This window comes from Grammomys surdaster, unplaced genomic scaffold (genome assembly GCF_004785775.1).
Source record: "Grammomys surdaster isolate TR1022 unplaced genomic scaffold, NIH_TR_1.0 332709, whole genome shotgun sequence".
NCBI lineage: Eukaryota > Metazoa > Chordata > Mammalia > Rodentia > Muridae > Grammomys > Grammomys surdaster.
The window spans coordinates 9,274-24,668 of NW_021627927.1; the positions used below are offsets into that span (position 1 = coordinate 9,274).

Below are 15,395 nucleotides of genomic sequence, written 5' to 3' on the forward strand. Positions count from 1 at the left end.
CACACATAGCACTAGAAATGTAACACAAACACATTGTGCAGACAAGTAACTCATGCTCACTCTAAAGATTTTTTTTCTTTTTATCTAAAGATGTTAGTGTGCAGGATGAGTTACAGCCCAAAACAAAGGCTACTTTCAGCCCAGCGCTGTAGAGAATGCAGTTCCTAGGTAGCTCAGCATCCTAACTTGACAGTGTTGCCGTTACATCCTAGGAGGTGAAGAATTTGCACATCAAGCTGTTTGTGAGTCATCCATGTGAAGAATTTATAAATCTGTATGGTATTCGCCCTTTTGGGATATTTTCACAAACACAAAACACAGTGGTGGTTTTGGCCCCTTTAGATGTAGAATGGTTCTCAGGTATGCTGTATTGTTCAGGCCTCATTCAACATCCATGCTACTTTACACACACACACACACAAACACACACACACACTCACACATGCCTACTTTTTTCTTTTCTGAGAGAAGTTCTCATGTATCCCAAGCTGGCCTTGAACTTGTTTTGTAGCCAAGGATGACCTTGGACTTCTGATCCTCCTGCCTCCATTTTCCAAGTTCTAGGATTACAGGCATTCATGACTATATCTGGTTTTATAGTGTTGGGGAATCGAACTCCGGGACTCATGCATGCTAGGCAAGTGCTTTAGGACCTGAGCTACATCCCAAGCTTGTTCTGAGTCTTTCTCTATTCCCCCTTTCACCTTCACCTACAGGTGACGTGCTTGGGCAAGGAAAAAGAAGAAAGAGAGGATAGTGTGTAAGGGACAGCAAGGGCAGGAGGGCAGGATCTGCAGCTCTCTCAGACTGACAGGGTCCCATAGGTGTATCCCACAGTCCAAATCCTCAGTGACATTAGGTGTAAAGCTTCATCCTAAAGCAACACACAACTTTCCTTTAGACTCTTTATTTAAAATCATGTATGCTATCTGTATGGGAATTAAGACCAAACTGCCATATGACTTACATCCACCTACTATGCTGGAAAAGTTTTGAGGCTTAGTCCCAAAGACAGCACAGCAAATTCTAAATGATAAACAATAAACCTCATTTACATGAACAGACAGAACAATCTTGGTTAAATGATGATTTAATTGGTGGTAGAGAAGAGGCAACAAAAGGATTCACAGAGGAGCTTCGACATGGGTTTTGTAAGCAAGTGCTTACAGTTTCCTCTAAGATTTAAACCTTCTGCTCTAAGGGAGGCTCAGCAAGCACAAGATGCTAAGAGGGAGGTGAAGCAACTGGATGTTTTAAGGGGAGTTAGCAGATTCCATCCCGAAGGGAAGCTCATTAAACTCAGGAAAGAGACAATTCACTGGCTTCAGGAACTTCCTAGAACCGAGCAGTTTCACTAGGCTCCTCCGAAATATATAACATGCAAGACTGCCAAGAGACACTCAGACAAGCTAAGATGACTGGAAGAAGCAGAGATCAACTGAGCTACCTGGAGAGGATACCCTCTAACCTGTTAAGTGGCCTGCAGGCTGTGCAGTGTGCTCCAGGTTCCCAGCTTTGTGAGCTGTCACCCAGGCTGGGGCGAAACTTGGTGATGCAGCTGTCTTTGAGTCACTACTGCTCCTGTAAGGAACCCCTCACCCATACTTCTGTCAGTAACTCGAAAAAAACTGACTAGGTCACCAAGTTAGATTTTGGTGGTATCCTTACTTCAGTCTACTGTAGATTCCCTACCCAAGGCTAGGTCTGGTGGCACATGCCTTTAACGCCAGCATTTGGGGTGTCTTACTCAGTAGTATACATGGCATCTGTATTAACAGAGTAGGATGGCGGCTGGACACACAGGCAAAGTACGTAGGATACAAGAAGCACTGGGCTCAGTCCACGGCACTGGACTGCACACACCTGCAATTCCAGCACTTGGGAGATTGAGCCGGGAGGGTCAAAAGTACAAGATCACCCTCTGATACATAATGATTTCAAGGCAGCCTGGGCTACATGAGACCCTGACTCAAGAAAAAAAAGACAAAACAAACGAACAAGCAAACAAACAAACAAAAACCCAAAGAAACAAAACAACAACAACAAAAACTTCAAGTACCTCAGCTAGTAAACAGTAGGCTCAAGTTTTTTTCTGTTAGTACCGGGAGCTGAAGTCAGACTATCCAACTATATCCCAGCCCAGAACATTTTCCATTGTAGGAATGTGGAGATTTTCCTGTTGCCAGGACAACAGTATTTTCTTTCTTGCTTCAGTCTTTCACCCCATGTCTCTGCTTCCCATTGACCCAACTGGATATTTCCTTTAACACAAGCTGTCAAAGGTGTAGCTTTATTCCTGGTTATCCTTTGGATTCTCTCCATAGTTGAAACAGACCCAGGCATATGTAAACATTGTAAGGCTCGAGAGAGACTGCTTCCTTCCATGTTACCCAGTCCAGGGCATGTGTGTACGCATACATATAAAAATATTTTATTTCTCGATGTTTTCAGTACAAGTGTCAAAAAGAGAATTCCATCAAAGAGGTTTCCAAACTTGTTAATAGGTTGGTTGCAGGGCAAGCGAGGGAGTGGGGATATAACTGGAGCGATCAATGAGAAAATGAAGAATGCTAACTAAGCCTACAAACCCCTTTCTCCCTGGAGCCATGGGTCTGATACTGTACATTCATGTTATTTTCAGAGGTTCCTGTTTTTATTGGCATGTGGCAATTAAAAACCTATGATCACCCACAGCATTCAGTGCAGTTCACTGTTCCCACAGAGAGAGAGAAGTGGGGGGAGGGAGGGAGGGAGGGAGGGTGGGGGAGGGGGAGGGAGAGAGAGAGAGAGAGAGAGAGAGAGAGAGAGAGAGAGAGAGAGAGAGAGAGAGAGAGACTCAAGAATGCATGTATCCATGCAACACTGTTTATACTCCTGGTTAGCGTGGCTGTAAAGCAGCTTGGAGACACTGTTTATTTGTCATCAGTAAAGCTTGACAGGAAGCGGATCCTGGTTTGCCAGAATGTCTTCTCCACCTGGAACAACACCTCGCCTGGTGAACACTGTTTGGCACTGAAGTAGAACAGGGACTGTCAAACATTCTTGCCGAAAGTGTACTTCAGTCCATTTCAGTGTCTCTAGGGATGGCATCTGTCACCTGGCTTGCGTTCTTCACCATAAAGCCTGCTCTAAAACAAAAACGGGAGGAAGGCTTTCCTATGCTTTGGGTAGGAGACAAACGTGCTTCTGTAGAACTTGTGGTTGAAGAATGCGGACAAGGCTTGGCTGAAGAAGACGTACGTCACCACCAGCCACCAGGTTAAGTTGTGGAGCCCAAAGGTGACAGCCATGGAGACATAGATCACCAGCTCTGCTAGGTAGTTAGCCGATGACACATACTCAAACCAGTCTCCAAAGGGGATCCTGTGCTGGCAGTGGATGACCACACCTGAAACACAAGGGAGATGGCTTGTTACCGCTCCACTTCTGAAACCACTGACAGAAACTCTACCGTGTATGAAATCCTCTCACATCCCCACTGTCCATCAGCTTTAACCAGGCATGAGTGTTACATGGCTTTAATTCCGGCACTTGGGAGGCACAAGCAGAAGGATCTCTGGGAATTAGAGGTCAGCCTGGTCTACCTAGTGAATTCTAGGACAGCCAGGGCTACACTAGAGTGACCCCATCTCAAAACAACAACAGCAATTAGAAAAACAAAAACCAACCAACCAACCAACCAACCAAGAAAAACTCAAACCAAAAAACAAATCAAAAAATGTAAAAAACCTTCTGCTTGGGTTTCCCATCAGTTCTCATAAGCACACAAGGGCTCAGATGCCAGAGCCAGGAGGCATGAGTTCAAATCCTGACTCTTCCAGTTGATCACTGTGTAACTTCACATAAACTGCTGAATCTCATTGTGCCTCCATTTCTATAAAACACAAATAATTCAAACTGTACCCATAATGAGTCAGCCCAGGCTAACTCAGAAGCCAAGTTTCTTTCCTTCAGCTGGGAGTCATACAAGTTCATACTAATATAAGTTTTCCACATCCCATCAAACACATGTGAGTGGTGCTGTCCCCAGAGGTGGGAACAGGACAGGGTCACAGACTGCCAGAGCTAGATCTGTCAGGGAGATCTGCCATCTGATTTTACTAAGCAGAAGATCATGATTCGGACGGTGTTTGTCAAAAGTGAGTATTTGATATCGACAAGGGAAGGAAGGAAGGGACAGAGAAAGCCAGCTCTGTGGGCGAGAGGCCATTTGAGAGGCCCCAGAAGACACCTCACCTTTTTTATTTCTCCTGAGATTGCTGAGAATGAGGTGGCACTTATACTGATGGGCAGATGACCAGAAGAACATTATCATTCCGAGGATGTGGAACCACCGGGCCTGCATCAGCAGATTCTTCCGCAGAACATACACTACGGGAACAGGAAGTGTCCATTAGCCAGCGCCACGGAGCGGCAGCTTTCCGTTCCCTATAAACCATCAACCAACCTCACGGCCTTCTCACACCCACACCCTTGCTTCCCTCTTCCTGGCTGGAGAGCACTCGGACACCTTAAGGCAGTCTCCATTTAGCACAACCACTCAGTCTTCCTCTTCCCTCAGGCTGCCCCACGTGAAGAAGCGCTTTGTTAGGAGGGCAGCCGTCCCAAGAATTAACGGCAAGGGAACAGTTTGCATTCCTTCTTCAAAGCAGAGCTACTCACCTCAAGCGCCTTTGCCTCACGTTCTGTAATGTAATCTCATATAGTGACTTCTCTCTGTCACCCACACACACCCCAGACAGCTGAGCTCTGGGGAGGCCCCCTCCTTTGGGGGCTCTTTCTTTGGAGTCTCCCACCTGCTGCTCAGAGCTCGGCTCACCTTCCTCCCCACACAGCTTTAACTTCATGATCCTTAAACAGCCCCGGAGTGCCCTGTACTTTCTATCGTCCCTGAAGTCTCCGCTGCTGACGCTAGTGTGCCTAGGTTTTAGCCATCACAGTTAAAGTATCTACGTGGTGACATGATGACTTTGGAACCTATACCGCAAGGGCCACTTACCATTCTTGTCATCCATGGGCACTTGGCTCAGTACCGTCAGGCCAACGAGGACATAGTAGACAAGCCCGAAACAATACTGCGCCACGTGAATGGCTGCATTGGAGAAGACGCTGACGTAGAAGCACTCGAAGAGTCTCCGGAGGCTGTGGACCCACAGGAACACCAACACCAGGAAGGCAGACAGAGCCAGCTCACCTGCTGCAACGCAGGAGAGAAGGAGCATACTCAGTCTCGCCTCCAGGGTTAAGTCAAGGGTTGCATTTACCCACTGTGGAACCTAAGACCAGAGTCAAACGGCCACGGAGGCCATTTGAACTAACGCTTCCTCTTTCAAAGTATGAGGACACAGGCTGAACGAGTCACATGGTAAATTAGTGGCAGAGTGCTGGGAAGGGGGGCAACACTCATCTCTGACTCCCTCATTCAAAAGCCTTCCTGGGCACATGGGCATCACCATAAAGGGTGGAGGTGCTCCGAGGTGCTCAGGACTCAGGGTCCATGAATCTTTAGTTCCTGTACCAACTCCTGAATGCAGATTGTCAGGGAGAGGCCTATGTTGATGTAGGATCAGGCCTATCTGGTGGGCCCCCGGGGCCACACCCACCCATCAAGGCAGAGACAGAGGCAGGCATCAAATAGTGAATATTCCTTTCCAGATTTTTTTTTTTTTTAAAGAACAGGGGTTGGAGTTGAATAGTGAAGCACTTGCCTAGCATCCGAGAAGCCTTGGACTCCGTCTCCTGGGCTGCCAAAGGAAAAGCAGAAGAGACATGACATGTTTGGAGAGATAGCGGGTCCCACGATCCACCTTCCTGCACGCCCATCATTAAGTGCTTTGAGGACATGAGCAAAAGCTCATTTTTAAAATATCATAAACTCTAGTCCCTCTTTGAAAAGAGCAACACAGATGCCCACTGCAAGGACACAGCTTGGCGAATTTTTATTCCCAGGTATTACTGGCACTCAGGTTAAGAACTGGCTCAGCGATTAAGAGCACTGACTGCTCTTCCAGAGGTCCTGAGTTCAATTCCCAGTGACCACATGGTGGCTCACAACCATCTGTAATGAGATCTGATGCCCTCTTCTGGTGTGTCTGAGGACAGTGATAGTGCATTCATTCATACACACACACACACACACACACACACACACACACACACACAGAACCTGACCAGCCCTAGTGTTTCTTTCTAAGTATGACCCTACCCCAAGGTTAAGGACTCCATTCTAACTTCTACCAGTATAGATGCACTTCGCTCTTTATATTTTAAGTAAATTAAAACCCAGTTTTCAATTCTTTATGAATATGTTAAAACAAATAATAAAAATTCCTCAAATCTAATCTTCTAAATACATAAACAGGATAGGCAACAAAGGGGTATACATGCATAAACACGGTAAGCATCAAGAGCACACATGCATAAACATGATAAGCATCAAGGGCACACATACACAAACACGGTAAGCATCAAAAGCACACACGCATTAGGACACCGAATCCTTTTTTTTACAAAGCCCCTACCGCTGCTACTCAGTTTCATTGTTTAGCCAAAGACTCACAATATAACATGGTTCTTTTTTAATTAACTAATTTGCTTACTCTCTTGAGAGCATGTGGGGTGTGTGAGTGTGTGTGTGTGTGTGTGTGTGTGTGTGTGATGTAGGTCAAAGGACAACTTGTAGGAGTCAGCCTCCTCTTTCCACAATGTAGGTCCTGCAGATGTACCTTGGATCATCATGCCTGTTGGGAATGCCCTTACCCACTGATCCATCTCAGCAGCTTCCAAGCCTTTCTAAAAGTTTACCAAGAGTAATTTTTAAAGTCAAGTGTCTGTGAGCCCTAAGGCATGACTCTGTGGCAGTATAAATGATAAAGGTATCCATGCAAACTCGAGGTTTTTCCAAAGCTTCCCCAGCGTGTGTGAGGCTGTCTTTATAAGATTATCACACACTAATGATATCAGAAGGAGAACAGCCAATCCTGCATTCAGCACAGGGTTTTGAGACAGCAGACCAGAGCCTGACCCTGGGCTTGGCCACTGAGAACTGGGAACCAACTAAACATCTGCCCTCTGCTTACCAGACCTACAGAGGGACCTGACTGGAGAGAACACGGACAGGAACGAAGAACAGGCCAGGGAGCCAAATTACCTTGGAACTGCGTGGCTCCAAGAGATCTGAGCAAAGCGCAAAGCCAGTTTGGAAAAGGTGCTCCCAGGAACAGAGACTGAGAAAGGAACCAGAGCAGGGAGCCATTCCACAACACTGAGGTGATGTAGAAGTGAGAAAAGTACCTGCGAAGGGAGGAAGAGTTAGGCAGCCACCAGCTACAAGCTCCACAAGTCCCAGGACCGGCCCCACCCACACCCGGCCCCACCCACACCCCAGAACAGTACACAACCTGGATTCTACAGGTGGGAATAGTCCAAATGGTACTTCCAAATCACGAGACCCATTAAATCAGAGTAGAAGAGGGATCATTTAACAATCTCTCATCTCTGGGTAACAAGAATGGTCCCTGAGTTCTCACATGGAGCTGAAGCTCCCTGCTCATGAGAACTAGACCATGCTAACACACCAGTGAGATCTGTGAAAGTCCATTAGATCCCAAACTGGATCGCAGTAATTGAACCTGGTCCTCTGAAACAGCAGCGAATGCTCTTAACTGCTAAACCATCTGCTAAACCATCTTTGCAGTCTCATACACCTTTTTAAAAATTTAAAAAATTATTATCATTTATATGTGTGTGTGCGCGTGCACGGACTGTTGCCAAAGACCCACGTTCGACATGTCAGGGCGTTTGTAACTGTGTACAACTTCAGCTAAACTAGCGGGTCAGTAATTCCCATCCTCCCCTGCACTGGGATTACAGGTGCATGTACTATGTCCAGCTTTTTGTATGCATTAGGGGTGGAACTCAGTTCCTCGTGCTTACGTGGCAGGCACTTTACTACCTGATCCATTTTCTTTCCCCTCAGACTTCCAAATTAATTTTTTATAATATGAAAAAAGTTGCAACAATAATGCCAGGTGGCAACTCCTTATGATTCTATTTCTCCAACGACTAAGACCATGAAGCTATTTTGCAATGAATTATTTACAAAGCAAAGAAACATAAAGGCACAAAACCAATGGAATGAAATTAGTGATGCTAAGCTAGTTTAATGTAAGAGATGATGTTGATTTGATAAAACAAAATCACTTAACATGCCACCAGGACCACTGGGGTACATGCCCGAGCCACCTCCCCAGCTCCCGAGACGGTTCTTCTGAGGTTCCACCCTCCTATGCCTTTCCTACCACAGCTGGAGTATCTCCTCTCTGAAACACCTAGGATTTTTGCATATATACTGACAGAGAACTTGAAGCTCGAGACCCAAGTCTAAACACAGAATGTACTTATATGACTAATACATTATATATCTGATATGCTAAAGGTGGCCTTATATGAATGTTACTGTTTAATGTTATCTGCTGTTTAACTGTCAGGAAGGTAGGTGTGGGATTTTTCTACATGGGGCACTGTGTCCACATACAAGAGTCTTAGATGTTGAAGCATTTCATATTTTTGAGTTAGAGATGCTCAACTTGGATTTTGTCCTCTAATCAAATCAATTCAGGTAATCATGAGAACTCCCCCACCCCAGGGTCTTTCATGCACCAATAATAAACTCCTTTTCTTCTTTTCACTTTGCCTTGAGGCAATCAATGACCTGGGACCAAAGAGAATTAAACACAGGCTCAGAAGTCTTTTCACAAGGGCCAGAATATGCTTGTAAAAGAAGTCATAGCTCTAGCCTACGCACATGCCCAGAAATCCAGTTTGACAGACTCTGATCTAATCCCATCATCCTGTGCTCCCAGCTGCAGTTGATAAATCCCACCAGAATTATCCGCCCAACTGTTCTGAAACCACCTGAAGAGAGGCCTCATTTTCTCAAAAGTCTGTGCATGGCAGCCTTTTGCCACCATAGCACCCAGCGTCAGCTGTGTTCCAGGTTATCCTTAACACACACTGCCTGGAACTTAGCACAAGTGCAGGACGGACACTCTGGCCATAGCAGAAGGTTAAGAAAGCTTTTAACTGTATGCTTTGTGGGTTTTGGGGAGAGGGAAGGGCTGGGTGCTTGATCTATTTTTTTCTTTCATAAATATTTAGGTCCAACTTAAAGTGTGTTAGGCCGACTTCTAGGAACCTGAACTTGAAGGATGTAAACAGACCCAGCCTATGTCTTAATGGAAGACTTTTTTAGTGGGGTTGGTAATGTTTCAGGAGTCTACTGTAACATTTGATAAGGGACCAAAGTCATAGAGATGTTATTCTGGGTCGGTGATTTGGTGGCTTTTCTGGAAGGGACATCTGCATAGAATATGCAACCCTTCCATGCTTCCATTAAAAGGTTTTTAAATAAACTTTATTATTAAAAAAACCAAAAACCTTGAGGGGGCTAGAGAGATGGCTCAGTGGTTAAGAGCTCTGACTGCTCTTCCATAGGTCCTGAGTTCAATTCCCAGCAACCACAGGGTGACTCACAACCATCTGGAATGGGATCTGATGCCATCTTCTGGTGTGTCTGAGGACAGCTACAATTTACTCATAAAAATAAAATAAATAAATCTTTTTTAAAAACCCAAACTTGCAAATAAATAAAACTACGACACACCAAAATTAGCTAGACCTAAGGTCTATACAACTGAATGCCCTTCTATACAGTTAGAGTGGGCATTCCAAATGGAGCTGTGAAGTTGTACATTAGATTTTTCACTTTCAGTACCTAATATATTTTCTGCACTTATCTGCTACCAAAAACAACAACAACAACAACAACAACAAAAACAAAAACAAAAAACAACCCAAAAACAAAAATTCATGGCAGAATTAGAAAAACAATTAGTTCTATATCCTTCTTCATAACTGGTGTCCTATATTCAGTCCTTCCTCCCTTATATTTAGCCTTTTTTCTTCTCCTTTCTTTATGTTATAACGTAGCCACATGTACATGTGTTTGCATGCACCTGGATCATTGGCTAGAGTCTGCATATGAGGGAGGATATTTGGTTTATTTCTTCGTGAGGTTGTGTGACTTCACTTCCTTAAAAGCAGACATCCTAAGTCTAAACATTCCATATGAAGTTAAAATCTTGCAGGAAAATGGATGGATTTAGAGTGTACACTATTAAGCAGGGTACCTTGCACATTTTCCTAGCAGAGGAAAAGACTACAAAGGCCCTGACTGGGGTTTGTGCTGGGTGTGCTCCATCTGTGGCTCCCTTGGGGCTGTGTATCATAACCTGGAAGAGAGGACAGAGGACCCAGAGCCCTGGAAGGATGCTGGCTTTAGTACTGGAGAACCATCTAGGCTTACCAAAATAAAGCACTTTTTAAAAGAAAATCATTATTCAGTCCTTTCTAAAGTTTCAAAATATCCATCTGAATATTTTGAGATGGGCTGGGGAGATGGCTGAGCAGCAGTTAAGAGCACTTGCTGCTCTCCCAAGAGACCAAGGTTCAATTCCCAGCACCACATGGTGGTTAACATCAAACCCAGCTAGTTCCAAGGGGCAGGACTCCCTATTCTCTCCTCCAGGGGCGCCAGGCATGTACATGGTGCCCAGACATATATGCAGGCAAAACATCCCTAAACAAAAATGAATGAGACACACATAAAACAGCCATCTCCTGGTGACACAGAGACTGTTTAGTTGTGACACAAAGGATGTAGCCTGAGAACTAGGGGAAGAGGCATGATTATGAAATTTCATCTTCACAACAATTCCATAGTTTGCTCTCTTCGCATGGCACATTGAAAACCAAAGGTTTCTTATTCAAGGGCACAGCAGTGGCAGCAGCTGGCTCTAGATGCAGCTAGAATGGGAGGTGTTTATAGCACACTGTTGCACTCCCTTGCCTGCAGACAAGGCTTGCCTGAAATTCTTTTCCTAGCCCTGCGTCACACACGGCCGGTTTGTGTGAAACCTACAGGCAGGTGAATCAGCTGTTTCAAACCAATTGCTGAGCCATGCCTCACATATGGTGCTACTTCTCCTGTGGCAATTTCGGTTTAAATACACATTATTGTTTTTCTAGTCTCACGAAACACTTTCTAGTCTTTACAGGAGGTCCTATGTCTTGCTTGTCTTTATAAAGACTCAAAATGCAGATCTCAAATCCCCACTGCCTTCTGGGCTAAGACTCACTCCTCCGTTTTCCTCCTTCCGTGACTTGCTTCCTAGAAGTGCCTTTTTCCAAGTCCTGGGAGTAGGGACACTGCAATCTTTGACTGTATATGGTTTGAGGTGGGTACTCCTTTGACCAGCAACCACTTGGGTGATTATTGTGGGTTGAGGCAGAACGCAGGGAGGAAGAAGGACTGTTGGTGAATGCAGAATTATCATTTTAAGTAAGGCAGTTACGGAAGGCCTCACTGAAGATACTGTATCTGAGCTTTACCATGGGCCAGGTGAGAGGGACATACAATCTGAAAACTCAAACAAACAAACAAACAAACAAACAATGGGTCCCATGCTGAAGAACAGAAAACAACATTCCAGGAACTGACTTAGGTTTTATTCTTGCTTCCTTAGGAGAAGATAATTACCAACTAAATGACCTAAATACTACCATATGTGCAGAAACGGGGTTCCATGCTGCCTGTTTGTAAACGTAGAAGTCACCGACTTAATTTTTATTTTCATTCCTGACAATGTCATTACAATTTGCACAAGGAGAAACTATTCAAAATATTTTAAGTCCTAAGCACATTAGCTAAGGTTACCAAATACTATAAAATCTGGATTAATCAAGATATTACAAAGTGCCTCCCGCTGGGGTAAATCCACCGCCATTTGACTTTTTAAGACATGACTCAGGTCTGCACCATACAAAAGCTTGCCAAGGCACCCTGGAGGTCAAGAGTTTGGCATCTCACGCCGCCAGGCAGGCTGCAAGGGCTAGCCGCCACACTCAATGGTACAACCAGCCTGAATTTATGCACACATGGGTGAGAATCCTGAAGCTCACAGGTCCCTCACAGGTCTGTCATGAGGACCAAGGGAAGAAAGACTTTCAAGTCATTAGCACATGACATACAGGCAACTCCGCTGTGGTAGCGCTAACTCACTTTAGTATTATTTTCCCAGTCTGAATATGCTAAGCACAGTGTCATGGGAGGTCCTCTGGAAACAGAGGGAAGGGGAAAACCTGTCACTGGAAAGTGACTTTACCCATCTCCTGTTACCCCCTTTCATATAAAGAGGGAGGCAGCAATCACAAAGGATAATGTTTTGATGCAAATATTCCCGTTTTCTTTTTAAAATCTATGTCTCAATTACAAATGCCTTTCCCTATTGGCTTGGATTTGTTGGACCTTCTCCATTACTGAAGAAAAAAAAAAAAACAACGACAACAATTTAGGGGAAAACAACAATAGCCCCATCACCTCAGAGCACCTGGACACCATGGGTGGTTCTGCTCTACCTTCTGGAAGGAAAGAGTAATTATTTCACAATCCTAGAAGAATTACAAGAAGCCCAGGGTACCAAGTATTACAGGGATGAATACAGGGAAGGTCCACCTCTTTCTTGGCTGTTACATAAAGGCAGACCTGAGTGTAACAGCTGAGGAGTCCCGCCCAAAAGAATCGAAGTGATTTTTAACTGTGCTTTGAAATCCGGGGATACTAGGACCTTTCTCAAAAGTCAGAAAGTAAATTGCAATATAGCGTAAGGAATATAGGCCGATCAAACCCGAGGACAAGAGGATGGCAAAATCTGCTCATCTTCTTAAAAGTGAGCCTGTAAGCAAGAGTTCTTCCGGGCCTTATCTCTTTACCATTCATTCTTCACAATGACGTCGCGATCTCTGCTCTCACACTAAACCCCTGATAGACCTCTTCCAACAGTCAAGAGAGAGCTGGGGCCAGTTGATAGTCCCCCGCCATCTGCAAGTCTACAGAAAACAACCTAGATGAATCCATCAGAACTCACCACATTCCTTCAAATTCAGTTGTAAAAGCAAAAGCATGATGAATTTCACAGAAAACGACAGCTTTGCTATGTAGAATACTGTGTTAAGATGACTTCTCCATCTACATACGGAATTCAAAGTGGAGCAAAATATGAGAAAGTCATATGGCAGGTCTCACATAGTCTCCGTGGAGTCTATGTGTGCCCCAGAAGATTTTAGTATTTCACAACTTGGTTAACTGAACTTTCCAGGATGGGGTGGGGGAGGCACCTGTAGAGAGGCAGGTTAGGGATGTCAGCACAGCCCCAGGGGAGCACCCTCTGGACATCCTTCCTGACTGTGACAGATCAGGCCAAGAACTGGGGAAATCGAGGAAGAACTTTTCTCCACGTCCATGAACTTCCACGACCTCGAGTTCAGGGGAGGGGACGCGGAAAACTGGGGATAAAGAAGCTAGGGCGGCTCTCTGGGGACTGGGCCGATACAGAGATGCTCTTTCATTTCCGGGGACAGCTCCGGGCAGCCCCTGGCTCACGTGCCCGAGCTGCCTCTGTTGCCCCCTGCCGGGCGCGCCCCGCCACCGAGGTTACCTCTTGGGGACGTCGAAGGCCCTGCAGATGGCGGGGCGCCGCGAGCCGGACTGCTTGGTCTTCCCGTAGCGGATGAGGTCCTGGAAGAGCGCGCAGCTCGGCAGCAGCCTGGCGGGCGTCAGCTGCAGGAGCAGCGCGAGCAGGAAGGCGGCGGCCAGCGCCGACCACAGCGTACGCAACGGGTTCAGGACCGACAGCTCGGCCCCCGCCCAGCCAGCCATGGCCCGGGAGCGGGCTACGCACACGCGCCGCCGCGCCGCACTCCCTCCCTCCCTCCCTCCCGCCTCCCTCGGCGGCGCGCTTGGCGGTGACGCGGCTCCTGGGCGTGACGCGCGGCCCCGCCCCTGGCAAGTCGCTCCTGAACTGTTTGTGCTTCTGCTCACCTCGGGCGGGCAGGCTGCGATTTAGACTCTTACTGCCTCTACTAATCCCTAGATGCAACTCCAACTTGAAGTTCTGCAGGAGCATGCAAGAACACGTGCTATAGTACAAGTCTTAAATAAATACTTTACACCTATTTATTAAATGGAGTGGGAATATGCCAAGACGTGTGGTTGGACGCCTAAGACAGCTTGGGGGAATTGGTTCTCTCCTTCCACCACGTGGCGCGTGGGGAATCCGACTCTAGAGGTCAGGTTCTCACCAGCTTGAGTTTCTGTAAACTTTGCAGGATTACTGCTGCGAAAATGTGTAGACATTTTGGTTGAAGCACAGGCTGAATTCTTGGCTGGGTCTCCAGAGGGACCCCCAGGAGTCAAGATCTGAAGGATCTTAATACCACGCTGGGCCACCAGATTCATTAGCTTACTCCAGATAGAGGTCACGGTGTAAATTCAGGGCTGACCTCTGAGAAAGGCCTTGGAGAGGGAATTCTAGGCTTTGTCAACTAAGGCTGGAGCTTCTCTGGCAAACTCTGGATCTTGGAGTGGAAAAGCAGAGTAATGCCCTCCGTGGACCTAAAGTTTTTCACCCATCTGCTCCGTGGACAAAATGTTTATCTGTGTCTGCTGCCTTGACTGCTGGGAATGAAAAGATTTGGAAAACCTGTATGCACTCGTTGGCTTGAGTCCAAGGGGCAGTGGGGGTTGGGGGGCGGGGTGTGAGAACTTCTAAAACCTCCCTCCAAGGATCTGGCTCTTGATCTGATGCTGTCTTTTAGACATCAATGGAAAACACTATCATGTGTTCGATGAAGGCCTGGCTCCCTACTGACAGGTGCTTAGTGGTATTTCAAGCCATAGGGTCCTTGAATAACGCAGACTACTCACAAAGGAGGAAGCAACTGGGATCCAACTGTACCCCTACAATACAAGTCTTTATGACAGCCTTGTTTCCAACAGAAAATGGCCACACCCCTGCATGTGCCTTGATGTGTTTCACCCAATTATGGTACATTCACATTTTCTCTCTTAAAATAAAAAAAAAATTCTCTTATTTTTAGATTGTGTGTGTGTGTGTGTGTGTGTGTGTTGAGTCTGTGCACATGTGAGTACAGGTGCCTTCAGAGTTCCCAAAAGAAGTCAGGTCCCCTGGAGCTGGAGTTACAGGCACCACTTGTAAGCTGTCTGCTTGTGGTGGTTTGAATGAAGCATGTTTCTCTGTTTTGGGAAAGGTTATAGAACTTTTAGAACAGGGAACCCTACTGGAGAAAGTCTGTCCCTGCAGGCAGGCTCTGAGAGTTGCCCCATTTCCAGGTCATACTTTGTGATTTGTGTTTGTAGTTAAAGACATGATCTCCTGGTGTCTTAGATTTCTGTTGATGAGGTAAAACAATGTGACTAAAAGGAAGGGAGGAAAGGGTGTTTATTTCAGTTCTCTTCCCATGTCACAGTCCGTCAT

At 45.9% G+C, this 15,395-nt stretch overlaps 1 protein-coding gene across 2 annotated transcripts; it reads right to left on the reverse strand.

Moving 5' to 3' along the window:
* Positions 1-2,851: 2,851 nt before the first annotated feature.
* LOC114616620 (polyprenol reductase) lies at positions 2,852-13,783 on the reverse strand. Of its 2 annotated transcripts, none has more exons than XM_028762044.1 (6): positions 13,557-13,783; positions 7,151-7,293; positions 5,709-5,744; positions 5,000-5,197; positions 4,237-4,371; positions 2,852-3,388 (listed from the first exon to the last, which is right to left on the reverse strand). In XM_028762044.1, the coding sequence occupies exons 1-6, from the start codon at positions 13,775-13,777 to the stop codon at positions 3,129-3,131; spliced, it is 993 nt and encodes a 330-aa protein (XP_028617877.1). In that variant the 5' UTR covers positions 13,778-13,783; the 3' UTR covers positions 2,852-3,128. The 2 variants fall into 2 exon arrangements, with proteins under 2 accessions (XP_028617877.1, XP_028617878.1); XM_028762045.1 differs by having other exon boundaries at positions 5,000-5,194; positions 13,557-13,777.
* Between the last annotated feature and the right edge of the window lie 1,612 nt (positions 13,784-15,395).